The sequence below is a fragment of the Bidens hawaiensis genome, unplaced genomic scaffold (assembly GCF_021521415.1).
Source record: "Bidens hawaiensis isolate Kalapana, Puna unplaced genomic scaffold, B.hawaiensis_p1.1 tig00013988_1, whole genome shotgun sequence".
NCBI classification, from domain to species: Eukaryota; Viridiplantae; Streptophyta; class Magnoliopsida; order Asterales; family Asteraceae; genus Bidens; species Bidens hawaiensis.
This window is the reverse complement of record NW_027492200.1, coordinates 358,397-381,130: the sequence shown is the minus strand read 5'-3', so window position 1 is coordinate 381,130 and position 22,734 is coordinate 358,397. Positions and strand designations below refer to the sequence as shown.

Below are 22,734 nucleotides of genomic sequence, written 5' to 3'. Positions count from 1 at the left end.
AGTGTTGTTTTTGTTTTAAATTTGTGGATGATTTGAAAGGCTTTGAATGTCATACTTTTAATAGGAATCACCGATCATCCTTAAAATAGATTCTGGCATCACACTTTCTTCTTTCGGTTGAATAAAAAATAGATTTTAAATGTGTAATATGTTTTGTTAGAGTAGTCACCAGTGTTGTTCTCTAACTTGGATTTGTAACATGTAATTTCTCCAACATCTTATTGTCACCGTTCTAGTTTTTTTTCCTTCATATTATTATATGCAAGTTAAAAGGTAGTTATATACTTGTATTAATATTGTAATTTACAAATATATACTTGTATTAGTATCTTATTTACAAATAAGACGACACGAAAAATAAAAAACTTAACGTAGATGTAACTGATTCCAAAAAAAGTAAACGAATTAAAATGTATGTTTGCCTTTTTCTTTAACGGCGCTCCAAAGTTTTGAGCATTCATCATTTTGGTGATGGGCGGTCTTTATGACTTTATTACTACTTTACAACTGAAACCTCTTTGAATCGCTAGATTTACTATATTTGCTAGATTTACTATATTTGTAGGCGCTACCTTTCTATTTACCATTAATAATACTTATTTCTTAACCACTACTAGTACTTGTTTTTGTTTAAAGAGTTTTGAGTTAATGCTTATAGAGTATGATCTAATACATAAACAACGGGGAGCATTATATTTTTCATAGTTAGCATCCTCATAACTAACATTTGGTGTAATCTAGTCACGCCGTGGTAATGTCAATTGATAAGATTATAATTTTACAAGAAAAATATCTAGAAATAATTAATGACAAAAAAAAATATATTGTTTTTATGTTACAACAATAACAAGATTAATATGGATGGAATTGATGAGCTAACCTAATGAACGAAGTAATGAACTTGATCATTGCCATTTCATTAAGATATTTGATTATCATGCGAAAGTGTAATGAATTATTACTTTGTATTGTTTGGTAAGCAGAAAAAAGAATGAATAAATAAAAAATGGTAGTGAGTGGCGGTAGCGGTGGTGGGCGGGCGTTAATGGTGGTTGACGGTAGTGGTAGAGGGTGACGACGTGTGGTGGTGGTGGAACTGATCTAGTGTGCAAGGGAAAATGGAATGAAAAAAAATCGTAGATGAAATAAATTTGAAGTGTTTTAGGGGTAACATAATGAAAAATGTAATAGATTATTTTATTCTAATGACCAACTAAACACCATTTTTTTCATCATTCACAATGATCCATTAAATTTCCTCTCACTTTTGTATACTAAACATGACTTAAGATACAGTGTAAATTTCAAAATAATGAAAAGAGTTGATGTAAATACCCTAAACTGTTTTGATATGAATACCGAAATCCGAAAACAAGTTGATATAAATATGACATATATAGCTTTTAAACTTCTTGATAGTTTTGTACAACCATTAACAAAAAATGTTAAAGTAGGCACGGCTATTGCACATAGCATTGTTGGTGGGTAGGAAGGACGACAACAACACGAGTGGATAAAGGAACGGGGAGCGGTATGTAATGAAAAAGGTTTCTCGTCATAAATAAGAGGGGGGAAATGAGTTTTCAGTGCATTATACGTCTAATCGTTAAAAAGTTCTTTATTTAATATGTGAAATTATAACGATAGATAAGTGTATTATACGTCATTTGAGACTTTTAATACAATTCTTTTTTTAGATGGATGTCTTTCAGCCATTTCTACTTTGGTGAGCGTGAGACGGTATGATAATAATAGGTGTAAATTATGATGTCAAAGATTGGATCCCAAACCATGTATAGTGCAAAATTTAGAAACTAAGAAAAAAAAGTGGATTTCTTTCAAAAATAGCTAAATAAATTGTTTTAACATCTAAATTTTTAAAAAACAAATTCACTTTTTGATCAAGCTTTTAAGTGTTTTTCTCTCAATAACTTTCAGAATTTTAAATTTAATTTAAAGATATAATAGTAATTTGATTTTCAAATTTCGCATAAATAACAATAAATTATGAATTAAGTGAACGTATTAACTTCTATTTATGAAGAAAGAATCATTTTCTGATTTTTTCACGTATTTCAAATTTTCAATACCATGGGCATTTTTAAAACAAGTAAATACTTTAAACACTAGTAACAAGGTTTCTTCTAAATATTTTAAATTTTTATTGGACAATGTATAACGGTTTAACTAAATAATGAAAAACGTCACGTCATATTATTGTCACGTAGACATACAAATCTCACTAACTTTAACTATGTAAAAAACTATTTTTGATTTTTTTTAATAAAAAAGTGAAAGGAGCGATTTAATTGGTTTGAAAAAAGTGTGTCCCCACACCCCAAGCCTCATGCCCGCTAGCCCCGTATCGCTCTTTGACATAAAGACGAGGCCGTTAAGAAAATACCAGTACCGTTTTTCTGAAAAAGTGTACCGAATACCCGGTACCAAATATACCGATACCATATTTAAAAAAAATGGGTAGGTTCAATACCATACCAGCATCAGTTTTCGGTACCAAATATTCATCCCTACTATATCGCCTTCCATCTGACACCCGTAATTGATGCTTAACGCCCCAACCATGTGATGTCTCATGAAGTGCTATTCCACACCACTTAGACAGTGTTTGTCAATTCGATGATGAATTATTAAGAAATCTAATTAATTAAGAGGTAACATCTGAATCATTCAACATGTTTTTTTTAAAGGCTCAACGAACTATTATATTGTGTCTTTTTAGTGAACCAAACACACTCTACTTCTGACCGATTAGATGTAGTTTCTTAATAATCTGTTTCAATACTCTAGTTTTTTTTTTTAAAATAATAGATATCTTTATGAAAATGAAAAAAAAATAAAATACTTGTCAATAATAATAATAATAATAATAATAATAATAATAATAATAATAATAATACCACACACAAATTGCAAATTACGTAATTCGTAATTTAACTGCCTCACGCAAACACACACAAATCGCGCCCATTTCTTTTTCACTTATTTTGTCATTTTCTCATTCAAAGCCACACACACACACACACACACAACACACACAACACACACCACCGGAAACACCTACTCTCTCTCCGGCCACCACTCTCCAACCGTACTTGTAACTAACCACCTGCTTTCTTCCTACTCTATTATTGTTATTATTATTATTCATAACTTTATAATTTGCTTCTGATTATTATTATTTTGCAGATATTATTATAACTACACACTCAGCCGCTGGTTAGTTCTGGTTTACCTAATTTTTTCTATACCTAATTTTACACTTTAATCTACCTTCGCTTCTTCAAATTACGTCGGAATTTGACGGTGTTACTTGATTACGTTGCTTACGTCACTCCGATTTCGGTGTTTGTTAGGTGTTAGCGTGTACGAGTGAATGTTTAGTGTTTGTTGAGTTTGTGAAGTTAATTTTTTGACCTAATTTTGGAGTTTATGTTTAATTTGTGTTGAATTTGTTAGGTTTAGAATTCAGATGAAGTAATTAGTGTTTGATCTTGCATTTAGGTGTTTCCGGTGAGTTTGTGAAGTTGATTTTGTGACCTAATTTTGGAGTTTATGTTTAATTTGTGTTAAATTTGTTAGGTTTAGAATTCAGATGTGTGTTTATAAGGAGGAACTGTTGGATAGGCCTATTATGCTGTTTTCAAAAGGTAATTGATGATTTGAAGGTTCTAGTTGTGCGAAATTGGTTGTATGCTGTGATTAAGTGACTACGTGAGTGCGATTTCGTTGATTGTTAGGTGTTAGCGTGTATGTGTGATTTTGATGAGTTTTGTGAATGTTTAGTTTTTGTTGAGTTTGTGAAGTTAATTTGGTGACCTGATTTTGGAGTTTATGTTTAATTTTTGTATAAATTGTTAGGTTTAACATCAGATGAAGTAATTAGTGTTTGATCTTGCATTTAGGTGTTTCCGGTGAGTTTGCGACCCAATTTTGGAGTTTATGTTTATTTGTTGTGGAAGTTGTTAGGTTTAGAATTCAAGTGTATGTTTATTAGGAGGAACTGTTGGATAGGTGATTTGAAGGTTTTGTGTTTGTAACTTTGCAGTAAGTTGTTCTGGTTGTGAGAAACTGGTAATATGCTATGAGCTGTCGAACTTTTATGCTGAATTGTGTGTTTTGTGAATAATTAGTGTTTGATCTTGTGTTCAGGTGAATTTAGGTGTTTCCGGTGAGTTTTTGAAGTTGTTTTTGTGGCCTAATTTTGGAGTTTATGTTTAATTTCTGCAGAAACTGTTTAGGTTAAGAATTCAGGTGTGCTTATAAGGAGGAACTGTTGGATAGGCCTATTATGCTATTTTGAAAAGGAAATTGATGATTTGAAGTTTCTGGTTGTGAGAAATTGGTTGTATGTTGTGAGCTGTCAGACTTTTATGCTGAATTGTGTGTTTACTGTTTATATTAAGCACATTGTTTTATTTTCAGTTCTATTGTACTAAACTAGGGCTAATGATAGTTTATTATGTGACTACGTGAGTGTGGTTTCGTGATTGTTAGGCGCTAGCGTGTATGATTCATTTTGATGAGTTTTGTGAATGTTTTGTGTTTGATTTTGCGTTTGGGTGTTGCTGATGAGTTTGTGAAGTTAATTTTGTGACCTAATTTTGGAGTTTATGTTTAGTTTTTGTGGAAATTGTTAGGTTTAGAATTCAGATGAATGTTTATTAGGAGGAACTGTTGGATAGGTGATTTGAAGGTTTTGTGTTTGTAATTTGCAGTAAGTTCTGGTTATGAGAAACTGGTTATATGCTGTGAGCTGTCAGACTTTTATGTTAAATTGTGTGTTTACTGTTTGTGTTAGGCAGATTGTTTTATATTGAGGTGTGCTGTACTGAACTAGGGCTTATGATAGTTGACTATGTGACTATGTTAATGCGGTTTCTTTGAGTGTTAGGCGCTAGTGTGTATGCTTGATTTTGATAGAATTTTGTGAAGTTGTGGTGTTTGATCTTGCGTTTCAGTGAATTTAGTTGTTTTCGATGAGTTTGTGAAGTTAATTTTCTGACCTAATTTTAGAGTTTTAGTTTAATTTTTGTAGAGATTAATAGGTTAGAAATCAGATGAATGCTTATTTGGAAGACCTGTTGGATAGGACTATTATGCTGTTTTGAAAAGGAAATTAATGATTTGAAGGTTCTGGTTATGATTATGAGAAATTGGTTATATGCTGTGAGCTGTCATATCTTCATACTTATGTGTGTATTTACTGTTTATATTAGACAAATTGTTTTAATTTCAGGTCTGCTGTACTTAACTAGGGTTTGTCAGTCTAATAGTCATTGGTCAAGTGGTTAGCCTCGGATAATGTTTTAATAGGGATCAAATTATGCTAAATTAGGGCTTGTAGACCTTCTTCGTCCTGTTTGTGCAAAGTACGTCGGAAATCAATAGTGCGGTTTCGCTGGTTGTTAGGCACTAGCCTGTATAATTAAATTCCGTAAAATTTTGTGAATTTGTGGTGTTTGATCTTGCATTTTGGTGATTTTAGTCGCTTCTGATGAGTGTGTGAAATTAATTTTGTATCTAATTTTGGAATTTTAGTCTAATTACTATAAATTGCTCTGTTCAGATGAATATTTATTACTAGGGGAGAACTGTTGGATAGGCAGAAAAGTTAAGAAAGCTGTAAAAAGTGTGATTACTATATCTGAAAAGGAAATTAATGCTTTGAAGGTTTTATGTAACTTTGCTATATGGTGTGAGCTGTCAAACCTTCATGCTCATGCGTGTGTTTACTGTTTATATAAAAGTATAAGACAAACTGTTTTAATTTCAGGTCTACTGTAGTGAACTAGGGTTCATCATTGGTCAAGTGGTCAGCCTCACATAATGTTTAAATAGGGATCAAGTGATACTAAGTTGGGGCTTGTAGACCTTCTTCATCCTGTTTGTTATGCTTCACTACTGTCATCATGCCAGTTGCTGTGAAGGATCAACAGGTACCCTTTTTTAACCTTTTGTATTTGTAGCATATGTGTTTGTTTTATTCTGTCATTTTATATATGTGGATTTATGGTTTATTATTATTTTCTTCTCAAGGGATCTTAATTTGTTATTGAATTTCTGAAAAAAACCTATGTTTTTACTTTGCAAGGAACGTGCTGCAAAATCAACTCTGAAAGCTGATAAGCAAGGTGAGCATTATTCATTTCATGCTTAATTGTTTATATTTATAGATATATAGTTGTTCTTTCTGACTGCAAGCATTCATCACTTCCAACTGGTTTTGAAAGATTGCTCTAGATTACCAAGTCTTTCTTTATCTGTTGGCAATACAATGATTGTGACAAAGATTTAATATTAACATTTCTGTAATTACTGCAGTCACATGCCTTGAAGAAAAAGGGTCATTAATTTGCCCCAAACAATTACAGACTATTGAAAGTCTTCTTCCTGATGAGGAAGATCTGTTCTCTGGTGTAATTAATGAATTGGGATGTACCGCTACTGTAAATAGTGATGATGAAGATTATGATCTGTTCAGCAGTAATGGAGGCATGGAATTAGAAGGGAATTCTAAATTATATATTAGTCAACAGAAGTTTTTGACCGCTGAAGGACTTAATAGTGATCAAAGCGGTTCAGACTATTTAGTTTCCAGTGAACATCCTTCCAGAACACTTCTTTTGAAAAATGTGGATAACAGAGTTGAAGATTCAAAACTTAGGGCTCTTTTTGAGGTGCATTACTGCTTATCACTGTTACTCCTTTGTTTACTTAATGGTTAATCTTTATATTCTTATAATGGCTACTTTCCTTTATCAGCAATATGGATATATACAAACTTTCTACACAACTTGTAGAAGTCAAGGTTTTGTGATAATTTCATATTATGACAAAAGGGCTGCTGCTATCGCATTTAGCAATCTTCAAAATATGCAACTGGAAAATGAGAAGCTTAACATAGGTTATTTGAATCCAAAGGTACATGACCAAAATGAGAAGCATTTTTTTTTAAATATTTATGTGTGAATATGTTGCTGGATTCGTTTTGACTTTTACAACTTTGACTCATAAATAGGATACCTCAAGACAGTACCTTGATGAGGCCAGCCTTGAGGTATTAAATTGTGATCCCTCTATATCAAATGAAGAATTCACCAAATATTACACAACTTTGGAGAAATTGAAGAAGTAAGTTACTGGCTGAACTTTTTATCATTTAAATAACATGATGAATCATCCTTCTTATGTGTTTTTTTCTTTTTACCGACAGATATGTGGAACTACACATCAGAGACGCATTGAGTTCTATGATATTCGAGCTAGAGCGGCAGCTATTAATGGATTAAGTAGTAGCAATATGTTGCACGGGATCAAACTTGAAGTAAGCTATCCAGAACACGCTAAAAGGTATTATTTCATTATTTGTAATTAATCATCTCTGCATTTGCCATACGTTCCCAAGCTGAGATAAAGATAAATCTACGATATGCTTAGTTTTTTGTTCTAAATCTGATAAAATCCTATCTCTTGAATTACTAACAACTATCTTCTATGCAGCGTGATGCAACAGTTTACTCACGGGCTAATGCAAGATCACCTTAGGTCATGTCAAAACCCTAATAGCAACTCGTTACCACATGGTATGTGCATGAAGGATGAATTAATCTATGGTGTACAATCACCAATCCAGACAAATTGTTGTGTTCCAAATAGCTTTCAATCTACTGTTGGGATTCCCTCTACTTATAATAATCCTCAATTTGGCCACATGACACATTATTCTACCGATCAAGCTTTCCATCCGCAATCAGTACCCATCAACTGCAACGGACTTGTCACCTTTGACTCTTTAAACTTGGAAAAAGTTAGTTTTACACCAGAAACAAATGACAACCATCTTCATATGTTCGGTTCATATGGCCCACAAGTGGAACACATGTTTGGAGGTCAGTATTCTCTATTTCTGTCCAGAAAGTTGTCATTTCTATTTTAGTTACCTACTCAAATTATTTATCATGATCATGACAGGCTCTTCAAGAATTGCCAGGCCAGCACTGAGGGCACATCATCCTGTCTTGAACCGTTCTAGCTCCTTCCAGAATCAGCATTTAAGTCCTGTAATCTGGTCATACTCGCCTCCATTCAATACTGATGGTGTTTGTGCTCATACCACTTCCAATCCCAAAAAGTGTGGTTTTAGTCGGTCAAAGGGACGGGCGAGAAGAATGTCACATGGAAGGCATGACGCTCTTTCCTGTCAGACAGACGATAAACAGTTTGAACTTGATATTGACCGTGTCTTGAGTGGGGAAGACACCCGAACCACATTGATGATTAAAAATATTCCAAATAAGTACGTTAACATCTGTATTTTTATGTTTTTTTTCATAATACTTGTTTTGCAGTTACTGAATCCAGTGTTATTACTGCAGGTACAGCTCAGCAATGCTACTGTCTGTAATCAATGAACACAATCAAGGAACTTATGATTTCTTATATCTTCCTCTTGACTTCAAGGTAAGAGTAGTATACTATTGTTTGACATTTTATTCTTGTGTTATAAAGTTTACCATCTCTAATCATATTTAGGGCTGTAAACGAACCAAACTAGGCCTTGTTCATGTTTGTTCGTTAAGCTTTTACTGGACAAGCGAACGGTTCATGAAGAACGAAATTACTTGTTCATGTCCGTTCATTAAGAAACTGAATTTGTTCGTGAACGCTTCATGAACACAAATGAACACAAACAATGTTTTATTTGATTTGTTAACTGAGTTTGTGTTGGTGTTAATTTTAACATTCATATTTGTATGTTAATTTACTATAAATTAATTACATAGTACTCATATAAATATATTTGTTTTATAAATAACAATTTTGCTCAAAAATATATATAAAGAAAAAATCTTTAATGAACATAAACAAACAACATAAACGCATGTAAACGAACACAATTGAAAGAACATGGTATATGTTCGTGTTCATTCATTTAGTTAATCGAACGAAATTCTTTGTTCATAATCGTTCATTTAGTAATACGAACGGGAACATTCACGAACTTCCGGGCGAACAGTTCGGTTCGTTTACAACACTAATCATATTCTTGTGTTGCTGTTTAACAGAACAAGTGCAATATGGGGTATGCGTTTATAAACATGACTGATCCACTTCAGATAGTGCCGTTTCACAAGGTAAGTTTTAATCCACTAAATTCTCGGTTATGATTTAATTTAATGAAAAGAAATACCAACAATGGCGCATATGTTTGCAGTCATTTCATGGAAAAAGATGGGAAAAGTTTCATAGCGGAAAAGTGGCATGTCTTGCATATGCTAGAATCCAAGGAAAAGCTGCCCTAGTTGCACACTTTCAGGAATCAAGCTTGTTAAATCAAGATAAGTGTTGTCATCCTATTCTCTTTACTACAGATGGCCCGAATGCTGGAAGTCAGGTAACATATCACATTCTACACGATTTTTAACGGGCCAAATTTAGAAACATGAGGCGGTTGAAAGTTACCAACGTGTTATTTGGTTATGCTTAAAGTTTAAACTCCTAAATTGATCTATTCAAACAAATTAGTATAGCTTTTATTCATATTAATTGTATTGATTATTCAAAAAGTTTCGAAAAAACAAAACGTGTTGCTATTTCAACTTGGCCCAACCCGTTTCCAAGACTGGCCTATCGAAAGTCCACAATCAAGGCATTGGAAAATGGAATCTATAAAGGTGTGACTTTTGATGCATATTAAGTAGAGGTAGCAAACATAGTATTTGTAAAAGGTCAAAACGGGTTGGACCAAGTTGAATTGCCGCAAAGGTCAAAGCGTATAATTAAGGGTGCGCATGAAACTGAAAAACCGATTTGTACTAAAAAAACCATAAAAGGTAAACTGAAAAAACCGAACACATGCAAAAACGACAATTTGGTTTTATGTTTTTGTAAAAACCGAATTTACGGTTCGGTTTTGGTTTTGGTTTTGGTTTTGGTTTTGGTTTTGGTTTTGAGCGTAATAAAAACAGAAAAATCCGTACTGAACCGAATTTATAGATTTTCATTTTAAGTAAGTTATAAGGATGTAATAAATAAGCAACTCAAAAATTTTAGCCCAAATGTTTAATAATTTAATTAGTTATTAAGTAACAAATGATTTAGGTCTAAACTCATTATTTTGGGCAATTTTTTCCAACCCAAGATTCTCAAGCTCAAATAAAACGAAAAACCGATAACTGTAACCGAATGGTATTCAAAAACCGAAGTTTTGGTTGGGTTTTAGCCCAAAACCGATCCAAACTAAACTATGCACGCCTCAACTTTTAATCCACTTGACCGGTTACAAATATAAATATAACCCAAATTGACCAATCATCAAGTAAACGGGTTTTAAGATGCCATAAGTAATCAACTTTATAATCAATGATTGTCAAGTGTATCATTTATTTTTATTAATTGTATATAATCAAAGTCGATTTGTTTACGTGTGTAGGAGCCTTTCCCCTTGGGTCCAAATGTTCAATCAAGACGACACAAGAACCGGTCTAACGCCCACAAAGTGAATGCAAACCAAGAGTTGTCAAGTTCCTTAACATGGGAGTCTTATTATCACTTAAAGGACACCATCTGAATCTAATTTTCCAATGTGACCAAATTATCAAGCAAATGACTACCCTTTGCATACTTTAATATTTATAACTTTTTGAGTTTATAACAAGGCATTTTGACTCTATGTCTTGCTTTGTCATCTAATTTTAAAAATTGTTAATCAGTCAAGCTAACTTTCGCAAATTGTTACTAAGATATTACACCATTTTACCTTGTCGTCAAGTGTTAGGGATTAACGCTCACATGGACTGAACACAAATTTATCGTGGTTTGGTCTAGACTGGCTTGCTTTCATAGGCATCGATTAGGGTTTATATATGTATATTCTTGAGTGATCCATCGATAATTACAAGTAACATAATAAGCAAGAGATCTCAAACGTGTTGGCTGGTTTATATATTCTTGAGTGATCCATCGACAATTCTGTGATTTCAGAATAAACCTGGCCTAAATAAGGCCTATGCATGCAACAAGCAATTATGTCAAAATATATTGTTTTATTGACGTTTTCTAAAATACGATAACCAAACCAAAAATATATTTCTAATTGTATTATATATATACTAGTTTTTATCCCCCGTATTACGGGGGTTATTTTATATTATTTGTTTTTAATATTTATTGATTTTTTGAATTTTTATTGTATGAAAGTTAATAATATACTTATGGTTTGATAATAAATTGTTTCACAAATAAATGAGATGTTATAACCCGGTTTAAAAGCTATATGGGTTTGATGAGACCCAATGTCCGTTTATTTTTTTTACTATAAAATTGGTTTTTTAATTATAAATAATATATATCTTTTTTAAATAAATCTTATATTAATTTTTTGTATATCCTACTTTATAGGATTTTTATATCAAATATTTGGTGAGATTAGTTTTTAATTTAATGAGATGTTATAACCCGTTTAAGAAATATCTGGGTTTGGTAAGACCCATACCCGTGAATTCAGATCAAATGCATGAGAAACCTCCATTTAAAAATCAAGCAAATCTGGTGACTCCATAAAAAGGGGAAGCGATCACATCGCGACAAATAGGATTTTTATGTTTTCGTTTATATATATTATAGATTTAACAAAAAAATAAGTGAATTAATAATTGAATACTTTTGTATTAAGTTGCATGCGAAGTTAACTTTTTTTATGCAAGTAGATTATTTACCTGCAATAAAAGTATTACCCTTATATATTAATTAAGCTAACTTCTTATTCTCTTTACTAAAATTACAAATACAATGTTCTAATGTATATTCACATAATAGTTTGTTCATTATACAACCAATTTTAAATAGAAAACTGAAAGTATTTTTTCAATACTTTGTATGTAGTGCATAGAAAATAAATAATTAGAACCAACAAATTTTTATATATTTAATACGTTTGTGAGTGAATTTTTTTTTTGAATATTACCAATCTATTAAATAAAATATCAAAACTAAAAATAAAAAATATCATATATAACATGAGTAACAAAAATAAAAAAAGATTACAATTTGTTCAAGATACGAAGCAATTGAGACAAACTCTTTCACAACTCCAAAACTATCACATATGTGATGTGCAAATCAACTCTAAAAACACACAACGATTTGTGTTTCTATCAAAAGTGAAACATATTCAAAGCCATTCTCTCCTTTTACTCGTAATCTGGATAGATCTAATGCCACGCTTTTGATGGGTCCCACACGTTGATATAGGACAATCGAGCCATCGGATCTATCCAAATGATGAGTATTACTGGGTGAAGAGAATGAGATCGAAAATTGCACACGGAATATGATAGAAAGCACTAGTAACATGTATTTACAATTTTGTACATGGTCATGTACTTGGGTGAATATCTCGGTTTTTCATGAAGGTTAAGAATTGTGAAGGTAGTTCTTCCAAAAGCGATTGAACGACAGACATTTCTGTGCCTACATGCAAGAAAAACAAAAAAATCGAAAAAAAATAAAAGTCAACTCTCGGTTTTTGGAAAACTTTTTAACTCTACCAATCTTACAAAAAGTTGAGTGTAATATAGTTACCAATCCACGATTAATCGCTATTTGGTCAAATCGGTCGAAATTGAAAGATTTATATATAAAATTTGGCATATATTTATATTTAAAAAATTACATATAAATTTCTATCTGATAAATCCCTATTAATCCCGACTAATCGCTAGTCTCCACCCCACCGCCCTACTAGCGCCTAGTGAGTTCTACAACACTAGTAATAGATTACCTTGTACATCTCGAAACGGAACAAATTGGACTATGTCACTTGTTGCAACACGTCCCGTCGAACTTTCAAGCCTCTCTCCTTTGTCAGCATCCAAAATCTGCCAAACATTAATATTGAAGACAACAACATCCCTTATAAGTAATATGCAATACTTGAACGGAAACAAAGAAGGGTGAAAAGGTAATTTTAGTACCTCCATCTCCTTAAAGTCGGCCCCACCAACCCCAACAATAAGGATAGATAGTGGCAGGTCAGATGCATTCACGAGCGCGTCCTTTGTTTCTTGCAGATCTGTTATCACTCCATCCTGTCACATTCCCGGTTAATTAGCTTATAAGTTATAACAAAACAATGAAATATCAGATATACATATATATATATATATATAGGGTCGAGATACTGTACAATAATGTCTTAACATACGATAGGTACGCGAGACGCTTAAAGGCAAAAATACTAAAACGCTCAGCCAAAAACCTAAAACGCTCAGAAAACGCTCAAAAACGGTTTTCGTGAAAAAAAGTAAAAGATTGATCGATTAACGATCCAAAACTGTTTTTTTCGGTGAACTAATGATTAATTGGATATGCATTGACGATTCCGAGATGTTGGGATGTGATTTCATGGATCGATTTCGTGAAAAAAGGGGATTCGCATACCTATTGTACGTTAAGGTATTATTGTATTGGATCTTTTGCCTATATATATATATATGTATGTATGTATGTATATATAGTTTAGTGAATGGTGATGTATACCGTGATGATTAATAAAACAAAGTATTTCTTTTCATTAGCTGCTAAAGACTGGCTGGCAATCCTTGCTGCAGCGGTAATCACGGGTCCAAATAGGGTGGGCCCGGCAAGTGTGACATTGAAAAGGGCACTTGTGTATGCCGTCATAATTCCATGGATCCCTTCAACCTAGAATGACAACAAGTAACGATAAATATCAATTTAAATATCAAGAATATGAATAAAACAATAAACAGAATTAAGTTTTACCTTTGAGTGGCCACTGCTCCCGTTTAGGTTAAAACAATGGGAGACGGGACCGTCAATTGGCCGTGCTCCAAAGCCCCATGCATGAAACTTCCTCTCGGAATCATAACACTGCAGTACCTCACCAGCATCTAGTATTGCCTAAAATATATACAATACCATAATTATAATTTTAAATATTTATATATTTTGTATAAAATACGCAAAAATCCAATTCCTACCCTCTGATATGCATTTGGACGTCCAGAATGGTCTATATAATGTAAAGAATCTGGTAAACGAGGATTTCCATTGGAGGCTGAAAATTGAACATAGAAGATTATGAGTTTTCATACATACCATCTCATTAGAATCAATCAATTACTATAACGATTATGTACATGATTCAAGTATAGTTTGATAACAAATCTAATATATATATCTTTTTTCATGATGGCTCATAAAAATTAATTTTGTTTTTAATGTTAAGGCAACATACAACGGTTTGCTCATTGTATACTTTAAAAACCTTATGTTAGTTATCAGTATCACAACTGTTCTACAAGTGTGTAGTTGTGCTTCAGTTTCATTTCATTGTTGATGATTCAGTTGTGCTTAATATGTTCCTATTGCTAATATTCAAACTTTCAAATCTTTGTTGTATTGATTTTACTGTAAGCATATGGAGAAAATGAAGATGAACTGGAAGAAGAAAAAAACTCTTTTGTTTATCATAAACAACTATATTCAACTATATTGTCTATCATTTTATTTTTAATGTGCATATACTGTTTATCAATGTTAATTTGAAATTCATTGTGATAACATATCACTGTGGACTAAGAAAAGAAAAGTAAATTACAGATTTGTATCGTTTTGACAACTGATAGGACTCTTCTTGAAAAGTCAACTAATTCTAAGGTCAAAGGAAGCATATGCATTTCTAGAGAAGGATCAGATACCTGTGAAATCTATGGCCACCATGAAGCTCAATTCAAAGCCATTGTCCAAGTAATCGAGGAACGTATGATGAACACTTTCCGAAAACTTGTCTACATATAGCCGACTCTTCAATACCTGCATTCAATGTTTTATGCATATATATAAACAAAAGATAAGATGACACAAACTTATAGGCATATATGCATTAATTTATTGTTAAACCTTAGTTTGCTGGTCTTTCCCAACAGATATGGGTACAAACATATGCTCTCCTTGCCCACCAGAAGATAATTTTTCCAAGTCAGCAAGTGACTTCTGAACTTTGCTGAATACATTATATCTTTAAATTGTCACCATTTTGGTCTATTGAAAACTAAAATAGAAGTTACTGTAAATGTAAATTTCTTACCCGAGTAAATCATGCCTCCCGTTACTATTAAAGTTGAAGCACTCGATAACGAGTGGTGTTTCCTTGCTTCCAGCTCGTGAGATACTTAAGGAGACAGGTTTCCACATTGGATTTAAATCATTTTTCAAAACCTCTGTTTTGCTAATTGGAACAGGATTACCACTCTCCACACATTTAGAAATTACTAAAAAAGGGTCCTGCAAAAAACAAAATGAAATAAACATCAATGCTAGTCGTAATATGAATTCACATTTAGAAATTACTCGAAATGAATTTATGATATATTGATCAGACGTTACATACACTTTTGGAGAAGATTTCCTTATTCTCTAAATCAGTGCATCTAAATACCAACTCAGCTGTAGTTTTTGAGACGGCACATTCTTCTGCATGAACCTTAAGCTGCCCTAATTTCCTTAAATGAGTGGAGCTGGTGGATCCCACTTTTCCCACAAGATCTATGGCCACTGTGCGGTCTCGTTTGGTTACTATCTATGTAGAAATAAAGTCAGCATATGACACTTACAATAAATGCTTTGACTTTACGTATACGTGGTGTGTGTTTATAAAACATACGAATAGTTAATACCTCAGATAATAAACAACTAGCCTCGCCCAGAAGTTGCTGTTCATCCAACTTAAGCATCTGTAAAACAATAATATGTCATTTCGAGTTCTAAAAGACATTAGAATACGAAAAAAGCTAAGATACCTTTTCTTCGATTCCATGGAATTGAGTATCAATATCATACACATGGAACCTGTGATAGAATACAATGGTAAATGACACTCAAAAATATATATGCATGTAAAAAGAAGGATTGATTGGGTTGCAAAACTTACACCAGTGTCTGAACCACCTCAAAGTAATAAGTAATATTAACTTTTTTAATCCATTGGGGACTTAATGAATTTAGAATAACTTCAGTACGACCAAGCTCTTGCAATGAACCGTCCCTTCCTTTTGTGTATATAACTACCATAGGATCACTCTATAAATGAAACATATATGTGTGAGAAGCAGGCAAACTTTCATGTATAAAGATGAAGACCTGTGTAGTTAAAAAGCAAGTTTTCACTTTATTCGTAAACTTATAAACAAATCTAAGCAAAAGAAAATTAAAAATCTTGTGCTAACTAACGAAAACTATCAAAGAGAAGAAAAATGCTATTCCTGGTTTTCTCTTGTACTATTTTCACATAAATATGCTACCAAATTCTATATATTATACTAAGCTATAAGAAGCATCTATTATAACAACTGTGATAGCAAACCAACATTAGAAAATAAAAAGAATTCTAATTAAGCAGATTCTAGGTAGAAAGCAAGCAACCAACCTTGGAAAGCACATCCCGGTCACGCAAATTTGAAGCAGATAAGGATAACTGCAAGAATATATTTAATGCATTAGAGAAACAGAATATGAGGTAATTAAGAACCATAAACCGTATTACAATAGCTAATTTATCGTTAATCATGTGACTATAACGTATAGTCAATAGTGCAAAGTGAACGATAGCAAAACATCTTGCCAGACACACTGTTCCTGTACCATTAAGTATATAATTCAACACCTGACCGGTCACTAGGCCTAACATTTTCAACCTCCGCCGAAATGCTAAAACACGGCGTGCGTAGGCGATATGACAAACGAGCATAACACAGTGAACAACGGTGAATTCATAAACATATATTACAGAAGCTATTAAGAGTAAATATATATAACCTAAAATAAGTAAAATAAATTCAGTTGACAGTATAACATCAATGTGCCTAAACTAGAATAACATTCAGTGACAAAAACATAAAACTATTCAATCAACTCATCAATTAAACATGTAACCTTCAACACTTTTAAAGTCACTAGACCTAACTTCCGCCAGAACGCTAAAATACGCCGACCGTAAGCTATACAACAAAATCGCATAACATAAACAATAAACCAATACATACAGATTACAGAAGCTATTAACATTAAACATATAACTTACAAATAAGTAAAATGAAAGCAGTGGATAGGCGATAGTATAACATCAATGTGCCTAAACTAGAATAACATCCAGTGGCAAAAACATGAAATTATTCAATATTTAAACATGTAAGCACAGAGTCTTCAACACTTGACCAGTCACTAGACCTAACTTACGCTGGACTGCTAAAATACGCTGACCCCAGGCGATACAACAAAATCGCATGATACAAATGACGATAAATCAAGACATACAGATTACAGAAGCTATTAACAGTATAATGAGAGCAGTGGACAGTATAACATCAATGTGCATAAACTAGAACAACATCCAGTGGCAAACACAATTAAATTCATCAATTAAACACGAAACTACTCAATTAATTCACTAACTTACGCCAACCGTAAATCGCATAATACAAACTTCGATAAATCAATACATACAGATTACAGAAGCTATCAACAGTAAAAATATGACCTAATATATTAAAACTGAAATCAATAGATAATATAACATCAATGCACCTAAACCTATCAACAGTAAAAATATGACCTAATATATTAAAACTGAAATCAATAGATAATATAACATCAATGCACCTAAACTAGCATAACATCCAGTAGCAAACACATTAACTTATTCAATCAATTCATCAATTAAACATAGAACTATTCAATTAATCCACTAACTTACGTCGAAATGCTAAACACGCCGACCGTAAGCTATTTAACAAACTCGCATAATCCTAACGCCGATAAAACAATACATTCAATTTACAGAAGCTATCAACAGTAAGCAAACTGAAAGCAATAGATATATCTATAACATCAATGTGCCTAAACTAGAATAACATCCAGCCGCAAACACATTAATTCATCAATTAAACACAAAACTATTCAATTAATTCACTAAATTACGCCGACCGTAAAACGCATAATACAAACGCCGATAAATCAATACATACAGATTACAGAAGCTACCAACAGTAAACATATTAACCTAATATAACTAAACTGAAATCAACTGATAATATAACATCAATGCACCTAAACTAGAACAACATCCAGTGGCAAACACATTAACTTATTCAATCAATTCATCAATTAAACATAAAACTATTCAATTAATCCACTAACTTACCCCGAAATGCTAAACACGCAATTCGCATAATCCTAACGCTGATAAAACAATACATACAGATTACAGAAGCTATCAACAATAAATATATTAACCTAATATAATTAAACTGAAATCAATATATAATATAACATCAATGCATCTAACCTAGCATAACATCCAGCAGCAAACACATTAAACTTATTCAATCAATTCATCAATTAAAAACACGTGCATCATTAACTCAACACTTAACCAGTCACTCTAGCTAACTTACGCCGGAATGCTAACTTACGCCGACCGTATGAGATACAACAACAAACCAATACATACAGAAGCTATTAACAATAAACATATAAGCAGCTAATAATAATAATAATAAACCTCGATCTGCGTGTATAGGCCGTGATATCCACGAGTTCTGAGAAAGCCTTCAACGGCGTCGTTTGGAGCATTGGCGTCATGATGAGAAGATCCGCCGATAGCAGACTGACCGCCGGTTCCGGTGCCGTTGCAGCAGTTGCCCATAGTAACTGCCGCCTGTTATTTAGGAAATGGATGAAATTGAAAACAGCAAGTGAATAATAATAATAATAAGAAGAAGATGGAAGAAAGAGGCGAGAATAATAAGAGTTTGTTTTTATAAATACTTGGAGCAAGAAAGCGCGTTTTATTTTGGTCTTTGTTTTTTTAATGGATTTAGATTATTCTTTACTATGTAGTCTACTGTAAACGAGTTCGAATAAATAAAAAGCTTGAAATGAGCTGAGGTTTTTTTTGAGGTTGAGCCTTGAATAACATGATAAAACCATTCTAGCTTGGATATTGAACATGATTTCGAGCTTTGTTTGAGAAGTTTGTTTAAGCTAGTTGAGTCTTAACGAGCGTTGTGTATTTTTAAGTTTGATATATTTTGAACTTTTATGTATTAAGTTAACACTTTATAGCTGAGCTTTAGCTTCTTGGAGGTATTAAGTGAGCTCGAGCCTAGCTTAGGCTCATTTATGGGTTTTCTCCAACTATATAATAATAATTGCAACAAATGAATATGAATAAGTTAATAATTAATAACGAGTTGAGCCTGAAAGGCCGGACTTGAAAAAAACAACTCACGAGTCAAATTTCAGCTCAAGTCCTTGTATTAAAAAACAAGTCAAGCAAGCCTAATCGAGCTCAATTGCACCCCTAATTACGTGTTATTACAAGTTGTAAATTTTGTATTATATTTTTTTAATAGATGACTTGTTTGATACTTTTTAATGATATTTTAAACTTTAAATAACTTATATGTTATAAGGAATTTGAGAAAGTTAGGTTTTCTGAGTGTATAAGGTTTTGTAAGTTATATCTTATGACTTAAATAAGGTATAAAGAGGTAAAATAAGGAATCCCTAACACCCCCTATGTATGCTTTTTAGCTTATATATTATTTAAAAGCAAACTAGAATCGTTTTATCATGCAATAATATTTATGAGTAGTGTAATTTTATTACAATACAACTTTACAAGAGGTGTAATATAATTATGCCATCAATAAAATTATAGCGTGATAAAATTACGTTACTTGTAAATTTATAGCATAATAAAATTACTCTAGTTGCATTTGCCACGTAATTAGTGTAATTACATTATACATGTAATTACCATATTGCCACTGCCCCCAACTTTTGCCCCCAAACTTTATTTGTATTATTAATATATATCAAACTTCGTTTCTACAAATAAGATAGTCGGATAAGAAGGACATAACTCGTTTAATGTTCATCACGAAATAAGAACAAAGACGAAAGGTATGTGAAAGACTATCACGGCGAATTTTGTGAACACGTGTTTTGTAAGCTGTAGCATGTGTATTATGATCATTATGATATGTAAATTATACTGTGTATTTAACCACCACACCTAATTTTAGAAAAGATCTTTAAATGTTTGTTAACAGTTGCATTTTATAATTAAGCTTGAGTTGGAGTGCCACAAGTTCCTATTATATAAATCCACTAGTTTTTATCCCCTGTATTACGGAGTTGTTTTATATTATTTGTTATAATATTTATTTATTTTATATTTATATTTTTTTATTGTATGAAAGTTAATAATATACTTATGGTTTGATGATAAATTGTTTGACAAATAAATGAGATGTTATAACTCGGTTTAAAAACTATATGGTTTTGATGAGACCCAAGACCCGTTTATATCTTTTACTATAAAATTGGTTTTTAATTATAAATAATATTTATGAAAGTTAATAATATACTTATGGTTTGATGAGACTCAATACCCGTTTATTTTTTTTTACAATCAAATTGGTTTTTTAATTTAAATAATACATATATATTTTTTAAAATAAATAAGATATTAATTTTTAGTATATCCTATTTTATAGTATTTTTACATCAATAATTTGGTTTAGAATATTTTTTTATTTATGGAGATGTTATAACCCGTTTAAGGAATATCTGGGTTTGGTAAGACCCGTACCCATGAATTCGGGTTAAATGCATGAGAAGCCTCCATTTATAAAACCAAGCAAATCTGGTGACTCCAAAAAAAGGGGGAGCGACCACATCGCGACACGTAGGATTTTTATGTCTTCGTTTATATATATTATAGATATATAAATAAATGTTCCGCATCTATCTATAATATATATAAATGGAGAAATAAAAATCCTACGTGTCGCGATGTGGTCGCTCCCCCTTTTTTTGGAGTCACCAGATTTGCTTGGTTTTTAAATGGAGGCTTCTCATGCATTTAACCCGAATTCATGGGTACGGGTCTTACCAAACCCAGATATTCCTTAAACGGATTATAACATCTCATTAAATAAAAAATTATTCTCACCAAATTATTGATGTAAAAATCCTATAAAATAGGATATACTAAAAATTAATATCTTATTTATTTTAAAAAAGATATATATATATTATTTAAACTAAAAAATAATTTTATAATAAAAAAAATAAACGGGTCTTGGGTCTCATCAAACCATAAGTATATTATTAACTTTCATAAATATTATTTATAATTAAAAAAAACAATTTTATTGTAAAAAAAATAAACGGGTCTTGGGTCTCATCAAAACCATATAGCTTTTAAACCGGGTTATAACATCTCATTTATTTGTAAAACAATTTATCATTAAACCATAAGCATATTATTAATTTTCATACAATAAAAAAAAATAAATTCAAAAAAAAAATATTAGAACAAACAATATAAAACACCCCTCGTAATACGAAGGTTAAAAACTAGTTGTTTAATATATCCAAAGTGGTTCTTTCCAATCTATGGTTGTTGTAACGATAAAGAGAAGTTATTTATGGATTAACAAAAGAAAATAAATAATTATTTTTCTTAATAATGCATTTCATGAGTTGGTAATACACTTATGTATTTGGTTAAAACATTTCATTAAATTTTTCAACGAATAAAAGTGACATTCTTAACAACTTAGAATCTCTTTTTATAATAGTACATCTTATCTTTGTATTAGTTAATTGCATTTGCTTGATGAGACAATAATTAGAAAGGTATCACCATATAATATAGGGTAGTTGAAACTCTATCGTGTCCACATCCCATTGGTTAATGTGGGATGATTTTATATTAATATAATTTTTAATTGGAACATCCAAAAATGCAACTTTATCCGGCAAAGTTGTGTAGAGCTTTTTCTAAGGCACCGAATGAGTATTTTAGATTCATATCTATAATATATATAAACGAAAACAATAAAATTCTACGTGTCATGATGTGGTCGTTCCCCATTTTTCTGGAGTCATCATATTTGCTTGATTTTTAAATGGAGGCTTCTCATGCATTTGACCCGAATTTATGAGTATGGGTCTAATCAAACTTATATATTTCTTAAACGAGTTATAACATCTCATTAAATTAAAAACTAATCCCACCAAATATTTGATATAAAAATCCTATAAAGTATGGATATACTTAAAATTAATATATTATTTATTTAAAAAAGATATATATTATTTATAATTAAAAAATCAATTTTATAGTAAAAAAAATAAATAGGTCCTGGGTCTCATCAAACCATATAGCTTTTAAACCGAGTTATAATATCTCATTTATTTGTGAAACAATTTATTATCAAATCATAAGTATATTATTAACTTTCATACAACAAAAAATTAAAAATTCAAAACATAAATAAATATTAGAAAAAAATAATATAAAACAACCCCCGGTAAATAAACGAAACATTTAAAAGCTTTATGATTGTTTCTTACATTTACTCAAGCCACCATATTGTTTTATTTGTAAATGAAGACTTCAAGTGCATTTGACCCGAATTCACGGTATGGGTCTCACCATACGTAGATAACCTTAAACAAGTTATAACATCTCACCGTTTTAAAAATAAATCTCACCAAGTATTTGATATGCAAATCTTATAAAGTAGGAATATACTAAATATTATCCAATTTTTTAAGAAAAATATGTTATTTATAATAAGAAACAATTTTATAGTAAAAAAAATAAGCTGGTCA

The 22,734-nt window shown here is 31.6% G+C and overlaps 1 protein-coding gene and 1 pseudogene across 3 annotated transcripts; one reads left to right on the top strand and one right to left on the bottom strand.

Annotated features, from left to right (window-relative positions):
• Nucleotides 1-2,949: 2,949 nt before the first annotated feature.
• On the top strand, nt 2,950-10,752 carry LOC143545668 (protein MEI2-like 4; annotated as a pseudogene). Its single transcript, XR_013137474.1, has 14 exons — nt 2,950-3,115; nt 3,208-3,247; nt 5,814-5,957; nt 6,113-6,152; nt 6,343-6,698; nt 6,784-6,942; nt 7,040-7,152; nt 7,235-7,371; nt 7,522-7,910; nt 7,993-8,317; nt 8,397-8,481; nt 9,087-9,155; nt 9,236-9,415; nt 10,454-10,752. The product of XR_013137474.1 is annotated as a protein MEI2-like 4 (transcript).
• Nucleotides 10,753-12,053: 1,301 nt separating this feature from the next.
• On the bottom strand, nt 12,054-18,793 carry LOC143545667 (protein BONZAI 2-like). Of its 2 annotated transcripts, none has more exons than XM_077037512.1 (15): nt 18,605-18,793; nt 16,472-16,519; nt 15,977-16,125; nt 15,846-15,894; nt 15,723-15,779; nt 15,437-15,625; nt 15,134-15,330; nt 14,947-15,049; nt 14,745-14,859; nt 14,025-14,101; nt 13,807-13,944; nt 13,561-13,725; nt 12,996-13,109; nt 12,803-12,899; nt 12,054-12,492 (listed from the first exon to the last, which is right to left on the bottom strand). In XM_077037512.1, exons 1-15 carry the CDS (start codon nt 18,746-18,748, stop codon nt 12,398-12,400), a joined length of 1,737 nt encoding a protein of 578 aa, XP_076893627.1. In that variant the 5' UTR covers nt 18,749-18,793; the 3' UTR covers nt 12,054-12,397. The 2 variants fall into 2 exon arrangements, with proteins under 2 accessions (XP_076893627.1, XP_076893628.1); XM_077037513.1 differs by having other exon boundaries at nt 15,977-16,185; nt 18,605-18,730.
• Nucleotides 18,794-22,734: the final 3,941 nt, after the last annotated feature.